At 40.1% G+C, this 24,112-nt stretch overlaps 1 protein-coding gene across 4 annotated transcripts; it reads right to left on the reverse strand.

The window, feature by feature from the left end:
- Window positions 1–796: 796 nt before the first annotated feature.
- On the reverse strand, window positions 797–23,994 carry kiaa0513 (KIAA0513 ortholog). Of its 4 annotated transcripts, none has more exons than XM_008412561.2 (13): window positions 23,836–23,994; window positions 12,900–13,429; window positions 10,653–10,752; window positions 9,917–9,990; window positions 9,551–9,621; window positions 6,814–7,015; window positions 6,688–6,722; window positions 6,517–6,589; window positions 5,558–5,635; window positions 5,358–5,387; window positions 1,988–2,068; window positions 1,705–1,799; window positions 797–980 (listed from the first exon to the last, which is right to left on the reverse strand). In XM_008412561.2, exons 2-13 carry the CDS (start codon window positions 13,259–13,261, stop codon window positions 931–933), a joined length of 1,251 nt encoding a protein of 416 aa, XP_008410783.1. In that variant the 5' UTR covers window positions 13,262–13,429; window positions 23,836–23,994; the 3' UTR covers window positions 797–930. The 4 variants fall into 4 exon arrangements, with proteins under 4 accessions (XP_008410783.1, XP_008410781.1, XP_008410785.1 ...); XM_008412559.2 differs by having other exon boundaries at window positions 6,808–7,015; XM_008412563.2 differs by lacking the exon at window positions 5,358–5,387.
- Window positions 23,995–24,112: the final 118 nt, after the last annotated feature.

A 24,112-nucleotide genomic window follows, 5' to 3' on the forward strand; every position in this document is an offset into this window, starting at 1 on the left:
CATAGCAGCTACCTCCACAGTTGAGTCACTGAGTTTGGACATGCAGCATGCAGCGGGACCCGGCGGACGGGCGGGGCGGGACACGACACTCACAGCCGGGATGATGGGAGGCGAGGTTCGGGAAAAACGATCCACAGAAGGCACTTAGCAGGCGGGAAAATCTGTGTCTGTGAGGCGGCTAAAGCAGCTAAAAGCAGAACAAAATGTCATAATTTCTCATCTTAATTCTCCCCTTTTTTGATTTTGTTGTTTGGTTTGCAGAATATGAGCGTTTAACAGAGTGCACTGCAAAACCGCTAAATTTTACCAAGCATTTTTGGTCAAGTTTCTGGCACAAATATTTTAGTAAAGTTGAAATAAAACAAAACTAGCTTAGAATGAACTTTTCAGAAAAATGTAAGAGCTTGTTTTCAGTAAATAATTCCTTAATATTGATGAAAAAAATACTTATTTCACTTATAACAAGACATTTTTCCCATGAAATAACCTGCCAATGGAACAAATACTTTTCCATCAATATTAAGGAATTAATTGCTTAAAACAAGCTCCAAACATCTTGTTGAAAAGTATTGAAACATCACTAAAACTACTTGGTAAGACTTTCTGTTTTTGCAGGGCAGATAGAAGCTTGAATTTCTAAATTATGTCAACATCTTGTCAGTTTAAGAAGGAAATCTACAGAACAATAAAAAAATAAAATAAACATCTGAACATCAGATCACGGCACGCTGAATCCTTAACGAGACATTTCAAAACACAGAACGAGTCTGACGGGGATACGCGACACCTTCACATGAACCGTGGATGCAGACTTTATGGTGCGTTTATATGATATTGCTCATATTCCAGCAGTTTGCAGATGGTATCTCTCAGCACTGGACCACATAAACACAGACGTGAACTGGAAGGAAACCGGCGCTGATCTCCGACTCACTCCGCCGCCATCTTCTCAATGTGTTCGCTCAGCAGCTGGTATTGCTCTGCAGGTGGAAACCAAAAATGTGCATTTTGTTTTAAATCTGCAGACAAAAAAACGTTGATTAATGTTCTGCGGGAGTGAAAAGTGAAAAGATGGGGAAGGAAAAGCAGGAAGACGTGCAAATTAATGGTAAAATAGGCAGAAAGCCAGAGAAAAAAGCTAAAAAAGGGGGAGAGCTGGGCTCATATGGCGTAAAAATAAAATAAAATTTTTTCAAACCAGGTCCAATTTTAATCTGGATGTTTTTGGCTTTGTTTTCTAAAAAAATGAAATTACAAAAGACAGAAAACATTTCCAAAGACTGGCTTTTCTTCCAATCATTCATTCTGTGAGTTGTACGGCAAAGTATTAGGCCCAAATAATTGATTAATTAATAATATAGTCATAATATAGGCATAATCTTACTGGTGCGTCTTAAAGTCATGAGATGAAAAAGTTATTTTAATAAGGAAATTATTTGATATTTAATTTTTTGTCATTTTTTGCACTGAAGATTATAAAATTAGTACTTTATTCTCCCAATGTTACTGTTCATTTCTGACTACATTAAGACTTTATCCTGGTATTATTTGGACTTCATTCTGTCTTGTATTACTACGTCTGTATTCGTGTAACCTTATAACAACTCCTTAGCCTAACTATTACACTTCGTCGCACAGTTGACCTGAATTTAAGGTCCAAATGGATAGAAACAAGATGGCCGCCCTGGGCGCACTGAGCTTGACCTTCGTTCAGGTTCCCGATGACGGCCTGCTTCTTCAGGAAGTCGTTACAGAGCTTTTTACTCAGTCCGAACGCCAGCATGTTGTGGGTGAAAGTCCTGAAAACACAAACAGTAAAAAAAACAAACAACTTCAGGCAGAATCAAGTTTCAACACTTTCATCAATGTTAAGGAATTATTTACAAAAGCTCATATTTCGTCTTGTTCCAATTTTACTAAGATATTTGCACTAGAAACTGGACCAAAAACACTCGGTAAGATTTAGTATTTTTGCAGCGCTCCTCACCCCAGCTGGCCGAAAGTGATGTTCTCATCGATTTTCAAGCTTTCTTCTCTCTCCTTCGGGGTCAAGTGATGCCACTTCTCCCTGCGGATCACACAGAGCCGCAATCAGCTTTGACCTCTGACCGGCCCTTTCGGCTTCGCCACGGCAACAGCTCAGGGCTGGGTGTCAAAGCAGCATCAAGCGAAAACGACTGAGCGCCGCCAGTGTGGCGTCAAACCACAGGCGTGACGGCGAAGCAACAGGATGTTTGACACGTTGCAAACACAAAACACAAAACAGAAATAGAGCTTCAGACGTTAACAATGATTAACGCAGCCCTGGAACTGTGCGAACTGTGCACGGCTGCGGTTGTTACACGTGACACGAGTGAGCCGTCAGCAGCAGCAGCAGCAGCACAACAAATGATTCCTCAACGAGGATCATCGTTGGTCCGTCGCAAGCAGATGAGGAGCAGAAACTGAAAACGGCAGCAGGAAAGGTTTTCATGCCTGCACACTCCAACAGCAGAGACATGAAGCGTTGTTACAAAAGGCATCGCAGATCAATCACAAAAATAATAGTGTGCAACGAGATACGGGATCTTGGTGCAATGAGCTCCACCGATCAGCCACACTTTCCAGCAGAAACACCAGTCGGAGTTTGAGCGGTTCACAGAAAGCTGGACTTTATGCGACTGCAATTACTTTTTAATACTTTTTGCAGTTTTAGCTTTGATGATTTCTTTTCAGATGTCCCAGAAAATGTCCCACACACTAGATTCCTGTGATATATTCAGAAAAATTTGATTTGAACCACTTTCATGCCCACAGTTTCATCTCCACATATTCATTTTATTCATCAAATTGCAGGGATTTCTGCCAACTTTCATCGAGTTTGTCATAAAACTTGAAAGTTTTCTGACAAATAAGTCCAGAGTGAAGAGAAAACACCCAAACTCTCATAACTCCCCTTATATTTCAGCTCCTGGCATAACTCCTGGTCAAAACTCATAAAAATGAACATGTGTAGCAGCCAGAAGGTTCTGTCTGCTGTGGTTACATCATTTCTATGTAAATTATAATAGCTACCACAGATTTACTGCTGATTTGAGGTTTGTGTTGTTGTCTGCCTCTCGCTGCTTTAGGCTCCTCCCACTTCCAGCTCCCGCAAAAGGAGGGAATCGCCATGGCAACCAGTAACCGCATTTTCAGTCTGTTCGCTTAGTACGCCTGCAAACTCTCTCTTCTGATTAGAAATGATTATTATCTGTATTTCTCATATTAAAAGACTCACAGGGCAAACAGGAAGTGATTTAGTTCGGAGATTCAAACAACTAAAGTTTGTTCCTAAAAACGAAAAAAAATAAATAAATAAATAAATCAATTCAGTTGGGATCGAATTCTCTTTTCAAATTTAATTATATGCTGTATGCGCCTAAAACAGTGGTGTTCAAAGTGTGGTCCGAGGGCCATTTGTGGCCCGCTTGATAATTGTATGCGGTCACAAATCACGATTCAGGAATGAAGCTAATTTTTTAAAAATAGTCAGATTTTAACTAATCAAATATTAAAATTAAAATAAAATTCATATAGAAATATTTCTGATTTGTTAACCAGATTTCTTCATTCATGTTATTTATGCATGCAGAGAAACACAAACATCCGTCAACTTGGATGCCTTTGCGTTAATTATACAGCATTATTAATACAGCAAAATGCTTTAGAAGACTTAGCTTCTATTTTTTGTCCTTAGTTTGGACAAAAAAAAAAAAAAAAATTCTAGCCCAAAAATACTAAATGAACTAATCCCATAAAATTATGAACTGTATGCCTTTTATAATAGTGCAAGACCTTTTTTTTTATTTTTACTTCTGGGCCATTGTAATAAAATCTTACTTGCTTATTTTATAATTGAGCAGATAGAATAAAAAGGTAGAAAAAAATTATTTCATAAAAAAAAACTAATATATATATATATATATGCCTTCCCTAAATGTCACTGCTGGAAAATTCGACGTTGTTGCCTGTTTTGACCTTTAAGAACTGAAACAGATGTGATTTGATTTCCTCAAGGCAATTATGAAACGCTGGTGACCGGAATGGGACATACGGAGAGCACAAAATCTCAAAAACGCAAAATAAATCAAGTAAATGTTTAGCTTTTATGATGATTTTTTTTTTTTTAGAAATCCTGTAATCTACATTTCAATCAAATCATCTATTTTAATCCCAACATTAAATCAGTCCATATGGTGGAAATGTCCTGCTGAGGAAAGCACAGAGTGGAGCAGAAGGAGCATGCAGATGGAGAAGACGTCTCATTTTCAGGCAGATCGTTGGGGAGGACATGCAGTGAGCTGTGAAGAAGCAGAGAGCACCTTCAGAGTCGACTGCTCCCGATTAAAATATATTTATCGCTGCAGTCATTTCACAACCTCTCTGTGCAATCTGTGGCTGCGATGCGTTTGCTCACCAGGGGGCGACACAAGAATCACAGCAGCAGCAGCAGCAGCAGCAGCAGCAGCAGCAGCGAGACAACAGCATGCCAAGAGACGAAGACGAAGGCACAGAAATATCGAAAGCAAAACTCGAGTCTGCTGAACAAACCTTAAGTTAGTTAAGATGACATGTTGATCTCTCATTAAAATATTTAATTTGTGTCTCATATCTGCTCTCTTTTCGTCCCTCTCAGAATCTGTCCGGAAGTTTAACGACTAAAGATTAAACTTCATAACAATCCAGTTATTTCTGACTGAATCCTCTAAAAAACGGTCCAAACTGCACCGAGTCAAATGAGCCTGTGGGGGCGCTGCACCAAGAACCACTGAAGGAAATGACATGAAAACCTCTGAAGAAGATGCTTAGCGCAACTTTCTTGTATTTACCCAGAATGCCCTGCATGAGAGTCTGCTTCCTGCTTTTGGAGCGATCTCCAGTCGACGCCAAAGTTGGCTTACGTGGAACTGAGACCGAGAGGTTTGTAGGCGAACCAGTTTGCTTTCATGGTCTGCACCAGAGTGCGGTTGCACGTTCACACCTCCCCAAACAAACCGGACTTTCAAGACAAATGAGCTGGAGTTGGACTAAGGCTGGTGTGAATGCAGCCTTAACGTCCACCGGCAGGAGGGAGTCCATGGTGAAGCACGGTGGCGTTCGATTTTATAGAGAAATTAAAAAACATAAAAAACAGCCAATTCATGAAGCTCACTTGTCCTGAATGATGAACATCAAAATGTAACAGTTTTGACTGTTTGTGTTGGTCAGATGCCAGCAGCCCAGCCAATAACGGGGCGCGTTGCATTGCTTCTCTCTGAGTTACAGCAATAACTGTTCCCTATATCCTAACATCTTCTCTCATTATGCCTTCGTTAGAGCCTAAAGGAAGGACAGACCTCTCGTCTTTCTCTGCGTCCTGCGCTCCGCTGCCCGGTAGCAAGGCACAAGGAAACAAAGAGTCACAGTCAGCAAGCAGAAAGAGTCAGAAACGGCGTTTTAGTCAGAGGGAGGAGACAGAAGACAAGAAAGCGTCACTCCAGATGCTCAAAACTTGCTCAGAGTCAGAAACATTTCCACACTTGTCGTCCTGACTCACCTCGTGGTCGGAGACCTCTTCGTCCGCTCACAGTGGACGGCATCGAAGAACGCCGCGTTCCAGAACCTCAGCGTGTGCCTGAAACAGACGGAGCGTTCACAAGTTTTCCCTCCACAGCAGCATGAGCTCCACTCGGCCTGCCGCAATAATCAATTAATCAATTAATCAATTAATCAATTAATCAATTAATTGCAGGATTCCATTCACATCATTTTATTGTTTTTCTATTTTCTCCCTTCCTACCAAAAACTGGAATAAATGAAATAGCTTTGGCAACTCCAGCTGACCTGAAACAAGAGAAGTTTAGTCTGATTTAACTCCAGAAGGCAAGAAGAAATGTTTGTGTTTTTTCTTTTTTTGTTGGGTGTTTGAAAACATCTGGTTTCAGCTGTAAATATTTTCCAAATTTAGTTTTTTAATGAAGCGTTACGTTGCACCTTATTACAAAACTGTGCAGTTTGAGTATCAAGGACTTTATACAGAATTCAAGCACTTTCCAGACCCATCCATCCATTTTCTTGCACCCTTGTCCCTCAATGGGGTCAGGAGGTGCTGGTGCCTCTCCAGCTGACGTTTCGGGCGAGAGGCGGGTCACCTGGACAGGTCGCCAGTCTGTCGCAGGGCAACACAGAGACACACAGGACACACAACCATGCACACACACACTCACACCTAGGGGCAATTTGGAGAGGCCAATTAACCTGACAGTCATGTTTTTGGACTGTGGGAGGAAACCGGAGTACCCGGAGAAAACCCACCATGCACAGGGAGAACATGCAAACTCCATGCAGAAAGACCGGGAATCAAACCCAGAACCTTCTTGCTGCAAGGCAACAGCTCTACCAACTGCGCCACTGTGCAGCCCCACATTCCAGACCTTGAAAAAAAACACCTAATTGAAATTAAATTATTTTCAATCCTCTTTTTTATCTAAAACATTTTGTAGCTCTGCTCCTTACCAGATGGGCTGCTGCTTCAGGTGAGTGTACAGATAAATCTTTTCTCCCTTCTTCTCTTCTGGAGCCTCTGAGCCTGGAGAAAATAAAACAAAAACATGGAAGAGTTTATTTATATATATATATTTATTAACTAAAAGTGGAGAATGCAGACTGATTTCTGCTGCATCTTACCTGGTGACTTGGGTTTCATTTCAACGGTGCCTTCACTGTCACCAGAAAACGCAGGAATGGAGACACATGAGAAAGTTTTAAAGAAACGAGCTTCAAAGCAGACGTGTTGCTGTCACTCACTCAGACCTGGGAGCCATTGTGCTCCTCAGTTTGCTCTCCAGGCCTCCGAAGAAACCCTTGACGTCAGTTTTCGATGTGTTTTTCAGAAGGCGCTCTGCAGCGTCTTTCTTCCCCGACAGCCAGGAGTTCGCCTTGTTCAGGTACGAGTCCAGGCCTGCCTGTGGGTTACCGCGGTCCAGCAGGTCAGAGGGAGACGGCGGGCACTTTCCTGCACAGGAGGCATGCAGACGGAGACTTACAGAAAATACATTTACTCTACTGACCGTTTGAACGTGACGCTATCCAGAGCTTCACCATGACGGCTGTAAAGCCTGTCGAAACACAGGCAGCCGGTCGCCTAATATCACTTTTATTTTGTTGATTTCAATTTAAAAACAGTCACTGGGTGCTGCGCTGTCGGCTGCATAAACAGACAAGGATAGGAACAAACTTGTAATTTTATTTTAGAAGTTTTAACAGGAAAGACGTGACGGCGATGGTTAGAGGTTACTAATGGTCTTTTAAAAATAAGACAGAAAAATTCAGCAAATAATCAGAGGATATTTCTGTTTTTTAAGTTGTATCTCTGTATTGCTGACTGAAAAAATGAAAATAAAAACAGCTGCCTTCGAGGATTTACCAGCAGCCACCTGTGGTTTGGTTTCTGCAGACAGGTTAATCTCACGGGTCATTACAGAGCAGCAGCTCGGTGTGAAAAGTGCCTCAACAGACCAGCTGCAGCTCGGTGGGCAGGAAATGAAAACAGTTTTTAATCCATCAGCTGAAAGAGCCTTTAAACAAACATTCGGCTGCTTTTCTCTGGATCGAGTTTCGTTCTTGTTCTCGTGCGTCTGAGCGAAGCTTCCTGCTGCAGGTTCACCACCGGATGAAGCAGAAACGCCTAGGTGGAGCAACCTGGAGAGTCAGCTGCGTGTTGATGCAACGCAGTGTGTCACTACTGCACTAATCACACAAGGCCTCCTGCTTGCATAAGCATAAATGTGGCTTTTATTTGTGGCGTTGCTGCAAGAGAGCAAACCAGAGGTGGTAACCGTCTGAATCAGCACGGAGTGATGCAAACCGCTGGCTGCTGTTCCTGCTGCTGCTGCAGCAACGCAGTTTGAGACGCAGCCGTCTTTAACTCATGATCGTTCAGATCAGGGGTGTCCAAACTGTGGCCCCGGGGACATTTGTGGACCTTGGTGTGATTGTGTTGTAAGTCAAAATTGGCACGAATTTGTCCTGTGCAGTTCAGGCGTTAATGCAAACTTTGTATTTTTAATCAGGGTAAAATTGTAACCAACATTATTTTCTTACAATAGAAAATTATGTTAACACAAAGTATGTGTCTTTTTATAGCCAATTTATGAAATTATAAGTAGAAACACATTAATGTTTACTGAAAAGTTGCTAAATCAGATTTTATTTAATTTATGAAACTTGGTGAAATGTAACAAGCACTTAAACTCAAGTCTTAATCTTATAACAGAATAAATTTGTTCGATGAAGCCCAAATGGAAACCAGATGAAATTTCTTTTAATTTTAAGTTTTGGATATAAAATAAATTACAAACAAAATCAAACAACTTTAATTGCTTGATTTTATTTTATTTTAAACTTTCCATTTTTTTTCCTTTTTACTTATATTTAAACTTTTTTGGCCCAGACGTTTTTTTGACCTGTTGAGTTCGGCCTTCATGACTGAGTAACTGATCAAACGATCAATTAATATTTAAAAATTACATCATCAGACGAACCAAAATATAAAGAGGAAATTTTTGTATTTTAAGGACAAAAATGAAAACAATTTATATAAGTAACAACAACAAAAAAATAACAAAATCAGGCAAAATATTTATTTTCCTGAATCAGTTTCTTTTAATAAAAAACTTTAACAGAAACTGCAGGTGTCTGTGTCTGGTGAATTTGTGGATAAAACTTGTTTGTTTTTCACTCAGTGGCTAGAAAATCCAGAAATTTTACTAAAGTAAGAGTAGAAAAAATAAAATGACTCCAGTAAATGTAACTGAGTAGACGTAACTAGTTACTACCCAACTCTGCTGGTCTTCCTTAACTGAAGCCAGTCGTAAGAGGATCAAAGATGGCGGAGGTTGCGTCCCTGAACAGGAAAGTGAATCGATTCAGAGTTCGGTGTGGGATGCAAAATACTCGTTATGCAGTTCTGTTCAGAAATATGGAAGCACATAAGGGTCTAAGTTACATAAGTCAAGTTTCACATTAACCTAAATTAAGGTGAAAGGTGATCTTTGGGCGCTGCACAGTGGCACAGTTACAGTGGTGCAGTTGGTAGAGCTGTTGCCTTGCAGCAAGAAGGTTCTGGGTTCGATTCCCAGCCCGGGTCTTTCTGCATGGAGTTTGCATGTTCTCCCTGTGCATGGTGGGTTTTCTCCAGGTACTCCGGTTTCCTCCCACAGTCCAAAAACATGACTGTCAGGTTAATTGGCCTCTCCAAATTGTCCCTAGGTGTGAGTGTGTGTGTGCATGGTTGTTTGTCCTGTGTGTCTCTGTGTTGCCTGCGACAGACTGGCGACCTGTCCAGGGTGACCCTGCCTCTCGCCCGAAACGTTAGCTGGAGAGGCACCAGCACCTCCTGACCCCACTGAGGGAAGAGGGTGCAAGAAAATGGATGGATGGATGATCTTTGGGAGTGTTTGTAATTAAACTGACTGTAGGACAACTTTTAAAAAGTGATAAACATTGTAGTGACACAGCAGCAGAAGGGAGGAGTGTTTCCAGGTCTTACCGATGTAGTAATACGTGAAGCACATGGTCATGAGGTTTTTGGCCGGGCTGTAGTCGTCCATCTGGTAACATCTGCAAAAACACAAGTGGATCATGAATGTTCTGCAATATCTCACCTCATACGAACCAAACAAGGCAGGAAACGGTTTTAACTGTTGAATAATTCAGTAAAAACACTGAATTATTCAGATTATTTGAAATCATATCCAGGTCTTCCTCGTCGTTTTGATGATTTGTTTTCTCCCATCAGGACCTTCAGGACTCACTGATCATTCTCAGGTGTCTCTTATTTATTTAGCCGAAGCGGGTTATTACACCACCTGCTTCACTGTTTCCTGTCAAACTCGGTGAATCCAGACATACTCACTCAAACAGAACAACTGCAAACGACTGGACCAGCCTGTAGAACGTGGCTTCGCTCACACATTTGGAGTGGCAGCGCTGCAAAAACAGAACAACTGAGTTACGTCTGTCTGCTGCACACCTTTAAACGCCTTAAAGATTATGTTTTACCAAAAAGACTTCATAATCCATTTTAATTATTGATGTTTTAGTTGTTTAGATTTTTTCATTTTGAATGTTTAAAATCTTTTTTAAAGCTTGAGAGGGTGTACTTGCATTGATATTCCATTATTACTTTTGTATTAGTTGAAAATAGCCTCAAAATGACAATATTATCATCTAATTTATGCAATTAACCTTAAACTAATTTCCTAAGAAGGGATAGTAAAATTATCACGGCCTCAGAAAATGCTGAGTCACTGGTTGCTATGGCGATTCCCTCTCTTCCTATAATGAGAGTGAATGAGCGCTTTGGGAGCGCGCTCTCTGCACTCTGACGGATTTGACAGAAAACTGTACAGCAGTGGGAGATGCACCAGGTGAACAGACAAAAAGAAAAACATAATTCATGTTTTTTCTTTAAAACCAATCTGTGAATAAAAAGAATAGTTAAATACATTGTGAAAAAGTTTGAGGAAGTGGTGTCAGGATGTAGGTTTTCAGCAGTTTTATCCTGCGTTACGTCTTCTCTCTTAAGGCTGTCACTTCGGTGATGCTGTCTGACTTTTAGGCGGTCAGCCATGACGTCTGGACGCACTCACCTGGGCGCTGACGTATTTGGCAAACCATTCCCTGCCTTTTCCGTTCTCTCCGCTGCACAGCTCTCCAAACCTCGCCTTCTCTTCCTGGTCAAAGTCCTCCCTGCAAAACAAACAGCTCAGCTGCAATCCATCAAATCTATGGGAAACATTTGGTGTGGCTCGTTTCCACACACACCCCCCACAAACACCCGCTTTCTCACCCCACAGTGTGTCTGATTATTTCCAAAAGTCAACATTGTCCAGGGCAGTCCTGCAGTTTTAAATTCTCTTTTTCAGATCCAGTAAAAAAAAAATACACAGAGAATTATGGGCTTATTAATAAAGGATGAAGCTGATGCATGTAATCCTTAAGGACTGGCTGGATGGTGAGCGCAGCAGACCAGCAGGTCACTGGGTTTGGTCCACAGATGATTATTAATCTGGTCAGGACTGGAAGGAGAAGCAGCAGAAAACGAAAAGGAAACGTCTGAAATACGAAACAAAATGTGACGTGGCATTTAGAGAAGCTCGTTTCAACTCTTCACCCCGACAGTCGTCGCCCGGGGGGATCAGATGGCGAGTTTTTAAAGAGACTCGATGTTTCTGGTTATTGTGGGAGATAAAAGGAGGACAACGAGCCAGGAGAAAAGCAGAGAAGACGTTCCGAGAAATCCTCCCACCGGCTTTTATTAGTATCTGAATCGATCCCGATGCTGAAAAAATTATAGATTGGTTATTGGTGACAATGCACCGGATCCATAATGACAGATCTATTCAGTCTATTTCTGTGCTTTGTGCTCTGAACGCTTCGTTATTTATTTTACATTATATTTAGGATTTTCTAATTACACTTTCTGAGCCATTTTAAAGGTTTATTGCATTGTTTTTTACATTTGACCAAGGCAGTCAGCATATTGGTGTATCGTTTTCACGTTTTTGACCAAGCTTGTGAAGCGGTTTGTGTATCCCAGTGTGCTGTACCGTTTCAGAGTTAGCAAATAAATTTGGAATTCATGTAGTTCATGTAAAAATAAGCATTCAGCTCCATCCATCCATCCATCCATTTTCTTTCACCCTTGTCCCTCAGTGGGGTCGGGGGGGTTGCTGGTGCCTCTCCAGCTGGCGTGCCGGGCGAGAGGCGGGGTCACCCTGGACAGGTCGCCAGTCTGTCGCAGGGCAACACAGAGACACACAGGACACACAACCATGCACACACACACTCACACCTAGGGGCAATTTGGAGAGGCCAATTAACCTGACAGTCATGTTTTTGGACCGTGGGAGGAAACCAGAGAACCCGGAGAAAACCCACGCATGCACAGGGAGAACATGCAAACTCCATGCAGAAAGACCGGGGCCGGGAATCGAACCCAGAACCTTCTTGCTGCAAGGCAACAGCTCTACCAACTGCGCAACTGTACAGCCATTTGACTCAAACTGAACATTCAGCTCCGTTTTTCTAAATTGGATTGTTATTGGCTGACAGACACCTGCATCGGTACCGGACACCTGCATCAGTACCGGAAGTGAAAAAGTGCATCCCCACCAGTTACATCAGTTCTTTCAGGAGAAATCAGCCAAAATTTCAGGAAACTATTGTGAGAAGAAACTTAAAACATTTGACTCAAACTCTACTGGGCTGTTTTGAGGCAACAGATCGGATCGCCAGCCACATGGATCTTACTAGTTTAATTAATTTCCCTTAGGGATCAATAAGGTATTTTGATACAAAACCTACACCTCTTCTTGTAAAATCTGGACAAACTGAACAATATATTCAATATCCAGCTCATAAACCAGTTTTGTTACCCCAGGATATCACTAGGTGTAATTTTATGTCAAATGGTGAAGTATGGAATGAAGGTCGTTGTTCCTTACACTCCACACATGAACTGCCTCATCTCTGTTATTTCGGCATCTGCGTCCTCGATGGCTCACAGTGGCGAGGACGCAGAGGAATGGGTCAAAATTACAGCAAACTATTATGAGAAGCTTGTGGACGGAAACTTAAAACATTTGACTTGAACTCTACTGGGCTGTTTAGAGGCAACAGATCGGATTGCTCTTTGCCAGCCACATGGATCTTATTCATTTAATTAATTTTCCTTGGGGATCAATAAGATATTTTTGATACAAAAAACTACAAATCTTCTTGTAAAATCTGGACCGTAGATCCTACATCCGCTTCGTTACCCCAAGATAACGCTCTAACTGTCGTTTTAATGACGTCAGAAGGTGAGATATGGAGTAAAGGTCGTCGTTCCTTACTTTCCGTGAAACACCTTCTCCACGTAGGCCTTCATGAACTGCCTCCTCTCTGCCGCCTCGGCGTCTGCGTCCTCGCCGCTGTGAGCCGACGAGGACGACGACCGCCTCAGTTCCCAGTCGAGACACGGCGGGTCCATGTCGTTCTCGCTGTCCGCAGACTCCGTGGCGTCGCTGTCCTCGTTGTGTCCGTCCGCACGCTGGGAGCCGGCTTTGGTTGGAGCCAGGGGTTCTGGTAGGAATGGGGCCTGATGGACGGACGACCGCGGCTCGGGGGAGAAGACGTCCGAGTGGGCCTGGTGATGAGGCTCCACGCAGAGAGACGAAGCCGCTGACGGCTGGTCAAAGTCTATCAGGTTGTCCATATTGGAGGCTTGTCTCTTTGTATGAAGTGAGTAAGACGTTTTTACAGAAACATGTGGATGGAGGCCCAGCTGGGGGCTTCAGCTGAGGGGAACCGTCTCACCGGGTCTGGACGGTCATCTCGCTCCCTGAGGACTCCAACCTCAAGAGAAGTCATGAAACAAACACATCTGTGGACAAAACAAAGGTAATCAGCACAAACGCTTCAAGAGGCAACTTCAACCTGTCAGGACACATTTGGGCCGGTCAGCTGAGAGACTCAACAAATGAACCGTAAAACTGAAATATCTCCAACTGTTTGATCTACCAGACATCACCTGAAGTTAATGAAACATTTATTATGTATTTCTGCCAGAAGCAGATGTCTGAAAAGGAAAAAGGTTTCTGCACATCTGCAAGATGAATTCTGGATGTTTGGTTGATATAAACAGAATATTTCAGCAAGAACTCAGAGAAAAACACAAACTGGCAGAAATTAATTATTCATTTATCACCCATTTCTCTTCTTTTCTTCTTTCCATCATTTTGTCGCTTATTTTCCTTTATTTGTTCTTTCACTCCTCGCTGATTGTCCCCATCATGTTTTGGTCTCCATTTCCTCCCTTTTCAGCCCTTTATCCTGTTTCCCTCTTTTGTTTGTTTCCTTCATTGTTTGTTAGTTTCTGTCTTTGCTTTTTTATTTGCTAGTTAAAACAAGCTCAATAAGCACTAACGGTTTGTTAGTGCCTCTCTTTGTTAGTTTCTCTCTCTGTTAGTTTCTTTCTTTGTCAGTTTTATAGTTTTTTCTCTGTCAGTTTGTTAGTTTCTTTGTGACTCAGGTTCGTTTCTTATTCCTTTGTTTTCTTCCTTCCAACATGAAATTTTCTTGTAAATTTGTTCCAATTCAATAAATGTAATTAAAATTACTTTATTCATCCCAAAGGGAAATCAAATGCTGACGTAACTCGTCTTCCAAGCATCTTCAGAGACATAGTGGACAGAGATGCTGTGGGCAGGAAGGATCTCCAGTAGCAGTCAGTGTTGAAGCCTCTGACTGAAGACCGATTCTTTCCTAATCTCTTGTTAAATTCTTTTACTTCAGTCCTTGTTCCTTTCTTTTCTTTTTCCATCCTGACTGTTTTTTCTTGATTGCCTTTTAAAACAGCTGGAAGAAGCTACATGACAAATGAAGGTTTATTAAAACGAATTTTCTCCCATCTAAATAAAACTTTCATCTTATTCAAATTTAAAGACAGATAATCCTGAAAGTCTTCCTCTAATAATGCTGTTGAAAGATTTAAAAAACCAACATGTTTTTATTAAGATATGAAAGTAAAAATTTATTTTCTGTTGCACTTGAAATCTGTGCAGGTCCTCAAAAACCATCAAAGAAGAAATAAAGGTTTTAAACCAGAAAAGATGCAAAAGCCCCAGGATGACATTTAGTTTTAAATCTGAACGTCGTGAAACTGAAACGTCGATGATAGATTTCAGAGAATAACAGGAAACCATTAACAGAAAAAGCAAAGTCAGGGCAGTCAAATCAGAACTCGTCATCTGCGCAGCCGTTTTCTGCAGAGCTCTGGCTTAAAATAAAGCAGCAGAGTCACTGTGATCGTTTCCCTCCAGCTCAGTGGAAAAGAACCAAACTCAACCCAGAGGTGTTCAGTTTGCTGAACTAATCGGTTTTAGCTGTTCTTTGGTCCGAAGCTGTAATGTCGTTACTCTGGGCACAGACTGGAGCCGTGGGGTTTGTTTGATCTGCAGGTCTGAGGATGACGTGGTTACATAATTCACTGTAACACCCGGGGGGGAAACACCCAGACACAGAAACACAACAAATCAGCAAAAAAAAATAATAAAAAAAGATCAGCATGCTGGTGTGGAAACGTTTCTGCAGAGACAAATTCTGCATTGTTTTTTTTAATTATTAAACACAATAATCACATTAATTCATCACAATATATAAAAAAATAAAATATTTCTTGTGTATTTCAGCCTTGAATGATGAGCTAACCTCCTGTCATCTTACAACCTGAACTCATCTAATCTGCAAACTGAATGCTATAAAAGAGGAGCAGATGTGTTGAAATCACATCTTCTGGCCTCAGCGATGGCTTCCTGCGAAGAAAAGCTGCAGCATCAGCACTTTGAATCACATGCAGGAAACTACCGCTGACAATATTGCATCACAAGTAAGTTTTCTGGATCATCAAGAACTTCAGATTGAGAGATCTAGCTGCAGAAATGAAGGTTCAAAAGCTGATTTCCTCCAACAAAACATCAAGAAGTGTAATAAAATCAGGCTTTAAAAATAACAAAACTACTGCATTTTGTAGCAATCAAGGCAAAATTGTATTAAATCCTGGAATCACTTTGTTGATGGTTCTGGTTATGAGTCTGAAAATGTGACCAAAAGTTTGGCATTTATTGGCCAAAGTTTCAATTTAAATGTATACAGAATGTAAAACATGATTTGTTTGACCACAAACATTATAACGTTATTTATGTAAAAGAGCTGCCTTTGAGTTTTGTAACAGTCGGTGAAAAGTGTATTAATATATGCAGAAATCACTGAAAGATTTTATTACATTAAAATGCCGTCTAATGATGTTTTGTTACATTTTGAAGCTTGATTTTATTAAATTATTACATAATGCAGCATTACAGGGATGGTGCAAAGTTAATTCATCAGATGAATCCTCGTTGTTCTGATTATTTGGGGAAACCAAATGAGAATAAGTGGTGCGAAATGGAGAATCCCAAACTGTGTTTCGGGTTTAAACTTCCTCCCGGTTCTGCAACTTCATGCAAGAAAATCCTGGGATCAAAATGTCCATCAACATATTTCAGCAATCCAGGAAGGGCTTGGCGATGATGTGTGGATGTTTCAACATGGTGGACGAATGAGTCATACGGTGAAGAGATCAAAACAAAGGGTCAAAGGTCAGAAGACTGAACCAGACTGAGAACCAGTGGTCTGTTTTTACAAAGCTGAACAAACTGGGATCAACTCCAAGCTGGGGTTGGGCAACAAAAAGAATGATCAATTAATCTAATTTTGTTTAGTTTAGCTTAGTGCTTAGAACACTGGAAATAAGACAAAACTAAACCTTACAGCAAAATATAGGAACCTTAATATTTTTTAAACAGTACTGCTTACTGCCAATGGAACTGGCACTTTTTAAATCAACATTCAATAATTATTGACTTAAAACAAGCTTCAATATCTTGCCGAAAGTCACATATGTAAGTTAGTTTTAGATATTTGCACTAGAAACTTGACAAAAATCCTTAGTAGGAATTTTCAGGGTGAAAGTTATTTCTGCTGTTTTCACAGAATACCTTCAGCTTGAGTCATTGATGTCAGCAGAACTAAAACAGAACTCTACTTTTTGTTTATCTACACATTTATATAAACAAAAAACTGAGTATTTTCACTTTTTGCAAAGGCGGAGCTGCATGGAGCTCATTGTTATGAAGAGAAACAAGGAAAGGAGACGGCGATCTGCTCGGAAACTGACTCACATGTTGCTGTTCATGCTGGAAATCTGCCAGTAAGAGGCACAAAACCAGAGCTCAGATGCTGCTGGGAGGAACTGGGAATACAACCAGGAAGTGGCCGGACGGCCACATGCAGCAATAAACCCTCTGAATGAACAGGGACAGCTCATTTGCCATTTAAAATGATTTGTTGTAAAATCATAAACAGGAAAAACTGGATGTTTGGTTTCTTCTGCCATCACACAGCAGCATAAAAACAAACTAGAGTGGACATGCAGTTCAAAATGTTGGTCTGGACAGATACATTTTCTCTCAATTCAATCATTAGAATCAATGGGGGGGAAAAAAAATATATATATATATATATACCTGCTCAACAGTGATCATCCAATATTTTAATTAAACAAGTAAAATAGTCCTATTATTTTCATATAATTCACTTATTCAGATATAGCTTTTACTAACAACTACTTGATACTATAAAACAGCACTATGTGCCTGGAAAACACAAAATACTGCCCTTTAGAACAAGCTCCTTTATCGTGCTGAGCTTTTAATTGCAAGTTGGAATTATTTCAAGTGAATTAAGATTTTTGCTGTAGAAACCAGACAAAATATACTTTGTAAGATTTTCTATTTTTGCAGTTAATCTTCAATTTAACATACGGTATATATACGTATAGATTTAATGGCACTATTGGCTTATAGCCAGCATTGGTTTTGGATCTCTGCATGATGTTCTTCTCTCAATCCTAAAATATAACTTTTAGGCTAGTTTGTCTCTGTAAATTGTCCTGTGAGTGTGTGTGTATGTGTGTGTGTAGGCCTGTTCCAATAAGCAATAAATAAATTAATTGCATGATAAATTAAAACAAGCTCAATAATTTCCATTTGTATGATTTATGCTTTTTCTCTTTTCTCTCTTTCTTCCAAAAACTGGATGATAAAAATCTTCAGTCTGGTGATTTGGTCTCAACCAGCTCAACAGAGACTTCATAATTCACTTTTTGCTGTTTCTGTTGTTTTGTTTTATTTTTGGATTTAAAATGTCTTCCAGCCCCAGAGTTAAATATGCAGTAGAATTTAAAGTTTATTGACCTTTAATTTCTTGCTTTATTATTATCCAATACCTGAAAATGGTCTCAAAACAACAATATTATTGTTTATCGCAATAACTACTGGGACAATTTATCGTCCAGCAACATATAATATGGTGATCGGCGTCTGTATGTCTCTCCAGGCTTTTCCTTCTTCTTGCAGACTGAATATAGATGTAAAGATGATGCGGAGGCAGAGTGAACGTCGGGCCTGCAGTCAAACAGCTTTACTGACGGTGTGAGACGCTGCTAGTCACGACTTTCCCCTCCACGCTCCAGCGTGACGGCTGCAGAGCTCCTGCTCAGCGTCAGTCGTGATTTCCAGCTGAGGAGGGACAGCAGCACCAGAATCACCTGCGTCCTTTCCTTCCTGTCCTGCTGCACAGCAACGCTGACTGGAAACGCTGTTTCTGCTTCCATGAGCAGAAACAGGAGCTTCCCATCCCCCCGTCAACGTGATCAGACACTCAGTGACATCCAGGGCCGCCGCGTTTCTCCTGACAAGCCCGAGTGATGCTGCAGGGAGCGTCAGACCTGCACTGCACGAGCGCAAGTCTCTAAAAACCAGCAGGAAACATTACAGAAGGAGCACACTGCAAAAACACAAAATCCAACCAAGAGTGTTTAAGTTGCCTTTGGAATTAATGACCTATTTTTGAATTTGAATTAAATTGCCTAGTTTCTACTTTATTATACTTTAATTAGGACAAAATCAACTTACAAGTAACTTTTCAGCCAGAAGTAGAAGCCTGTTTAAGTAAATAAAAAAAGTAATTCTACTGGCAGATTATTTTACTTATAACAACAAGGCCTGTCACAATAAGAAATGCTGCTAGACAATAAAGTGTCCCAGAATTTATTGCGATAAACGATAAAATTGTTGTTTAGAGACAATTTCCAAGTAATGTAATGATAATGGCATAATAATAATGCAAAAACTGAATATCTTCTGGAACTGGAAGAGATTTTAATTAAATTAAATAAACTAAACAACAGAAACAACAAATTAAACGAATTATGAAGTTGCTGTAAACAAAATTGTCCTTAAAAAAGGAGCTAGTTGAGACCAAATCACCAGACTGAAGACTTTTGTCATCCAGTTTTTTGGTAGAAAGAGAGAAAAGAGAAAAATAAACAGTCATGCAAATTGAAATTATTGAGCTTGTTTTAATTTATTATGCGATTAATTGATTTATTGCGACCGGCCTAAAACCAAGAAGGAAAATATGCTGAGAGCAAAATAATCTTTCAGTGGAACAAATACTTTTCCATCAATACTAATGAATTATTTATTTAAAACAAGCTCCTATATCTTGCTGAAATGTTACTTGTAAGTTAGTTCAAGTATAATTAAGATATTTGCATTAATCTTAGTACTAAAAAATATTTAGTAGGATTTAGTGTTTTTGCAGTGCAGAGCCCAGCAGCTCTGCACCTTTTCCATTTATCTCTGTCACCTCAGCTTTATGAACCATATGCAGCAAATAAAAGCGATAAATCAGCCGCTCTGTCTGCCACTGGTGCATGATGGGATATGGCTTCAGCGTAGCTGCGCTGTCCTTTTCCCGGAGTCATCGCTGCACAAAGCTCACCCTCAGGAGAGCAGGAATCGATCCCCCAGCTCGGGACTTCCTGACCCACAATCCTTCAGTGCCCTTCTGCAATCTGAGAGTTTTTAGATAGCTCCCATTATGGCGTCTCCCAGTCATCGAAGCAGCACCAGTGAAAGCCGCCTTTGTTCGTAAAAGAGCATTTTCCTCTTTGCTTCTTGTTTACACCAACACCTGACATGTGACACGTTTCTATTGTTTAACAAAATGGATCCATCTCATGATCCAGCAGGTCTTCTGTCCCACAACATCAACACGCATCTTTAATTCAGAAGATTTCAAAGCAATTCATTAATCTTTTCCACAAATGCAACCACTGAACGCAGTGCCAAGCCAGAAAGTCATCAGGCCACGTTCACACCCCGGTCCATGTACGACGTTTTCAGTCAATTCTGACCTTTTCTCCCCTAAAATTCAAATTTTTTCCACCTCCACTTGTCAAATTTGTCTTCAGAGGATCTGCAGTCTGAACGATCATGCCGCATTTCATCCGATTTTTTCGTCGTTGACGTGAGACGTGGGTCATAACGCTGTACCAGAAGAAGCCAGACACGGTAAATCTGGATGTAAACACTGCTAAAACTAAATCTTACATCATATTTATGTATACATCCTAGTACACTTGAAATAAGATGAAGGTAATTTAAAAGTAACGTCCTGTCAAGATATAGGAGCTTCTTTCAGCTCAATAATTCCTTAATACTGATAAAAGTGTTTTTACAGTGAACAACGGCTGAAAATTGGAATAATTACCTTTTGAAAGAAGCCTGTGGCAGCAAATCACATCTCAGCTCCGACAGATTCATCTGCGTTCAACGCGCCACAAAAAGCCGTCGCCATTAGCTGTGATTGCTTTTTATTAGCTTCCTTCGTCTTATTATGATTTTGTGATGATACTGTTGGCCACCACTGCTGTATAACTTTAAAATGGATCCATAAAAGTCTTCGTCCATTACTACTTCAGTAAGCAAGTCACTGTGGAGCAGTAAACCGCTCTCACAAAAGTCTGACTTTGAACGAACATGCAAAAAAAAAAGAAAAAAAACTAATAAAGCATTGGGACATCCTGTGTGAATGTAGACTTGGAGAAGCAACTGTTACAACAAATTAATCTGGGAAGGATTAAAAAGACGATTTCCAAACTGTTTGAGCTCCATAATCCGACAGAAAGAAACATTTAAGACAGCAGTCGAATATTTGGTCTAGTTTTTACTTTAAATGTCGTAGTACACTTGAAAAGTTACTTGCTTGTTTACTTAAAACAAGCTCTCTAGGAGCTTGTTTTAAGCTCCTATAGTTTTAAGCTCTATAGAAGCTTGTTTTAAGTAAAAAAATAATATTGATGAAAAAGTAGTAGTTCCACCAGCAAATTTTTCATTTATAATAAGACATTTTTTCCATGTTATAAGTGAAATAATCTGCTAATAAAAAGTTATTTGTAAGTTAGTTTTGTGTTATTTCAAGTGTGCAAAGATTTTTACACTAGAAATTAGACAATAAACACTTTGTAATATTTTGTGTTTTTGCAGTGCAGGGATGTTAAAGGAGGCTTTAGGAAGACGGCTGCTTGTGTTGCAGCGTGAGGAATGTTGAGTCCTGGATGGAGCGTACCAGGACGCGTTTGGCTGATTATCGCCGCCTCCCGCTGGCGGTGATAACTTTTATCAGCTCCTTTCGCCGGCGAGTGGGAGCGACATTTCTCTGAGACACCTCTGCGTTACTGTCGGCTGAAATGCGATCACAGGCTCAGACTGCAGAGATCCACTCAAACGCTCCTGGCTTACTGCGGCTCAAATGGATTCACTCTGATTGTGTTGTGCAATTAGACTTCAGTCAAACATGGAGCTGAATCAAAAAAGGAGAAGTGTTTGACGGCATGTTATGAGTTACTGCTCGAGTTTATAAGTGAGGTTAGAAACTGAACAGCCCTCTGCAGTGAAAACCTCCTGGTTATTCCACCAAATATTGATTTCTGAGCTCTTACTGAGTTAAAACGTTAGTGTTGTTTCTAAATGAATATGAACTTGTTTTCTTTGCATTATTTGAGGTCTGAAAGCGCTGCATATTAGGGCTGTAGTGATACAATAATCTCACGATACACAATATTCAGCAAACGATACAATTCAATACACTTTTGCGATTTTCTGAAAGATTTTAGAGGGACAGAGTGATTTTGATGACATTTTGTGACTGTTATAGAGTTGGATTGAATTAATTTAACTGAAAACTGATTAAAAGCACCAACTACACAATACCTGGCTCTGGTTGGACACAGACTTAAAGTCGACAGCTGGACAAAATGAATCAAAGTAGTCGTGAGAAAACATGTTTCTTTTAATTGAAACAGTACAAACTGTAGCTTACATGTATTTATAAAGTAAATAAAGTGCACCAAGTACCTGCTCTGAATAGTTTGATACCTTTTTAACCTTGACACTTAACATCTGAAGTAATCACTCAAAGCCTGAAGACGTAATCACTCTCCCGGCGAAGCAAGCCGTGAGTGAGCAAGGTGACAGTAGGATGTTACGATACTTGCGGATGAATATCGATTTTTTTTTTGGAAAGAAAATATCGATATATATATATATATATATATATATATATATATATATATATATATATATATATATATATATCGATATTATTACACAGCGCTTCTGCATATTTGGTAGATTATTTTACTTATTTCACTTGATATAAGTGAAATAATCTGTTAATGGAACTAGCACTTATTTGTCAATTTTAAGGAATAATTTACTTAAAACAAGCTCCTATATCTTGCAGAAAAGATATTTGTAAGTTTTGTCTTATTTCAAGAGTACTTATATATTTGCACTAGAAACTAGACCAGAAATACTTGGTAAGATTTTGTGTTTTTGCTGTGAAAGGAGGCTGTGCATGCTGGAAAAAAAAAAAAACGCTTAGAGGAAATCACGCTCCATGTGCACGTCAAGATAAGCAGAGTTTCTGCCAGTCAAGCCGGCAAAGCGCATTCCTAGAAACATGCCGGATGAATTCCTTACATGGCGAAAGGTTAACGCAGACTTCCAACCCTGAGGAATCGGTTTATATCTGATTTAAGAAAGAAACATTTTATTTAAAGTCTGTTTTGTTTTAGTCAAAATAATGTAAAAAAAAATCCATCCATCCATTATCTGAACCTGCTTGTCCATGCAGAAAGACAAACCCAGAAATAGTACTACCAATTACTTTTATGATTAAATAAATAAAGAAAAAATAAAACAGTTTTTAAAACATGTCGCAAAAATTAATAATTTGCACTTGCAAAAATAATTATTTTGAACCACATATTTTCCAAGTGGTGAGTTTCCATTGTGATTTCTGCTAATTTTCTATATGCACAACCCAAAATGAAAATTACTCACAGAACAAACCATCCAGTCCACGTCCCTTCTTAATTTACCTTTTATGGTCTTAATAAAAAATAATTGATTAATTTACTTGACAGAAAGATAAACTGTTTCAAGTTAATCGTTTGCAGTTGATGTACCTGCCTTGAGTCCAGTTACATTACATTACATAACATCGCAAAAAAAATGTATTTTATGTTTACAAATTGGAATTAATTTTTCATACTATTTCTCCAGTAACGTTACCACTTCTGCATAATATTTTCACCCAAATATGTACACATTATTATCTTCCTGAGAGCCTAATCTCCAGTTGGAGTTGGAGCCTGTGGAGTCTGACTTCTGAACCATGGGGATAATAAATAAAAAATAATTCTGTCATTTTCTACTCAAATTAAATGCACCTACATGACTTAATACGAAGCCATGTGTAAAAACGAATTAATGTAAGAGAATACATATCAGAACGATTCGTCTTACTTTGCAAAACACAAAACCTTTACTGCTTACCCCAAACTAAACGATTTTAAAACCAATTCAATGAATGAAAAAAGGAATGAAGTCCCAATCTGGTACAAATAAAACGAGCTTAGTGGATGAAACACCAGCCGATCCCAGCTGTTTATACAGACTGTTAAAATACAATGTTGAGTCTGGTGGTACCTTTACTGGATTTGGCTCAGAGAGCTATAAGAGCACAAATTGGAGCATTTCTGAATGAGGTTCGGTTCCCGCAGGAAGCGGCAGAGAGTAAACACAAACAGCTGACGTTTCCTGGAGAACCGAGTCCTGCTGTGACCACGGCGTGTCCGTGGAGCCCTGTGTAGGGTCACGGGGGGTCACCCAAGGAGACACGAAACCATAGCAACACACAGCAGAGGTCAAGGAACCAGAACCGAACTCCACTGTGACCCAAGGACCACGCAGACTGACAGACAGGATGAAACGTGACTTCCGGTGAAGTAAACAGGAGGAATTCAAAATAAAACAGCAGCGTGACAGACAGCTGTACCTGTACGAATCGTCCCACGGAGTCTGGACACAACAGCAAGCCCACTCTCCGTGTTTCTGCGGATCAACCTCCTCCACTGAGAGACTGTACTCTGCTGCGCATGCGCCAGGACATGCGAGGACGAAGACAAGGGGGAACCCAATGACGTCAGGAGGCGCAGCAGCCAATCAGCGCTCCTAAGACGTTATCAACTGTATTTCTCGGTTAAAAAATAACAAACAAATCAAAATAATATATTTAACCAGAGTGCAAGCAAAAAAGCCAGTTTCAGTAAAAT

Source organism: Poecilia reticulata, chromosome 6, assembly GCF_904066995.2.
Source record: "Poecilia reticulata chromosome 6, P_reticulata-male-v2, whole genome shotgun sequence".
Lineage (NCBI taxonomy): Eukaryota > Metazoa > Chordata > Actinopteri > Cyprinodontiformes > Poeciliidae > Poecilia > Poecilia reticulata.

What these genes read in the sequence shown, in the direction of transcription:
- kiaa0513 (XM_008412559.2), bottom strand. Translation starts at nt 13,261, where the DNA reads ATGGACAACCTGATAGACTTTGACCAGCCGTCAGCGGCTTCGTCTCTC. An exon ending in GACGCAGAGAAAGACGAGAG is followed by an intron (nt 2,069 to 5,357) that starts GTCTGTCCTTCC and finishes TGTGATCCGCAG; the next exon opens with GGAGAAGTGGCATCACTTGA. An exon ending in CATCGGGAACCTGAACGAAG is followed by an intron (nt 981 to 1,704) that starts GTCAAGCTCAGT and finishes TTCCACCTGCAG; the next exon opens with AGCAATACCAGCTGCTGAGC.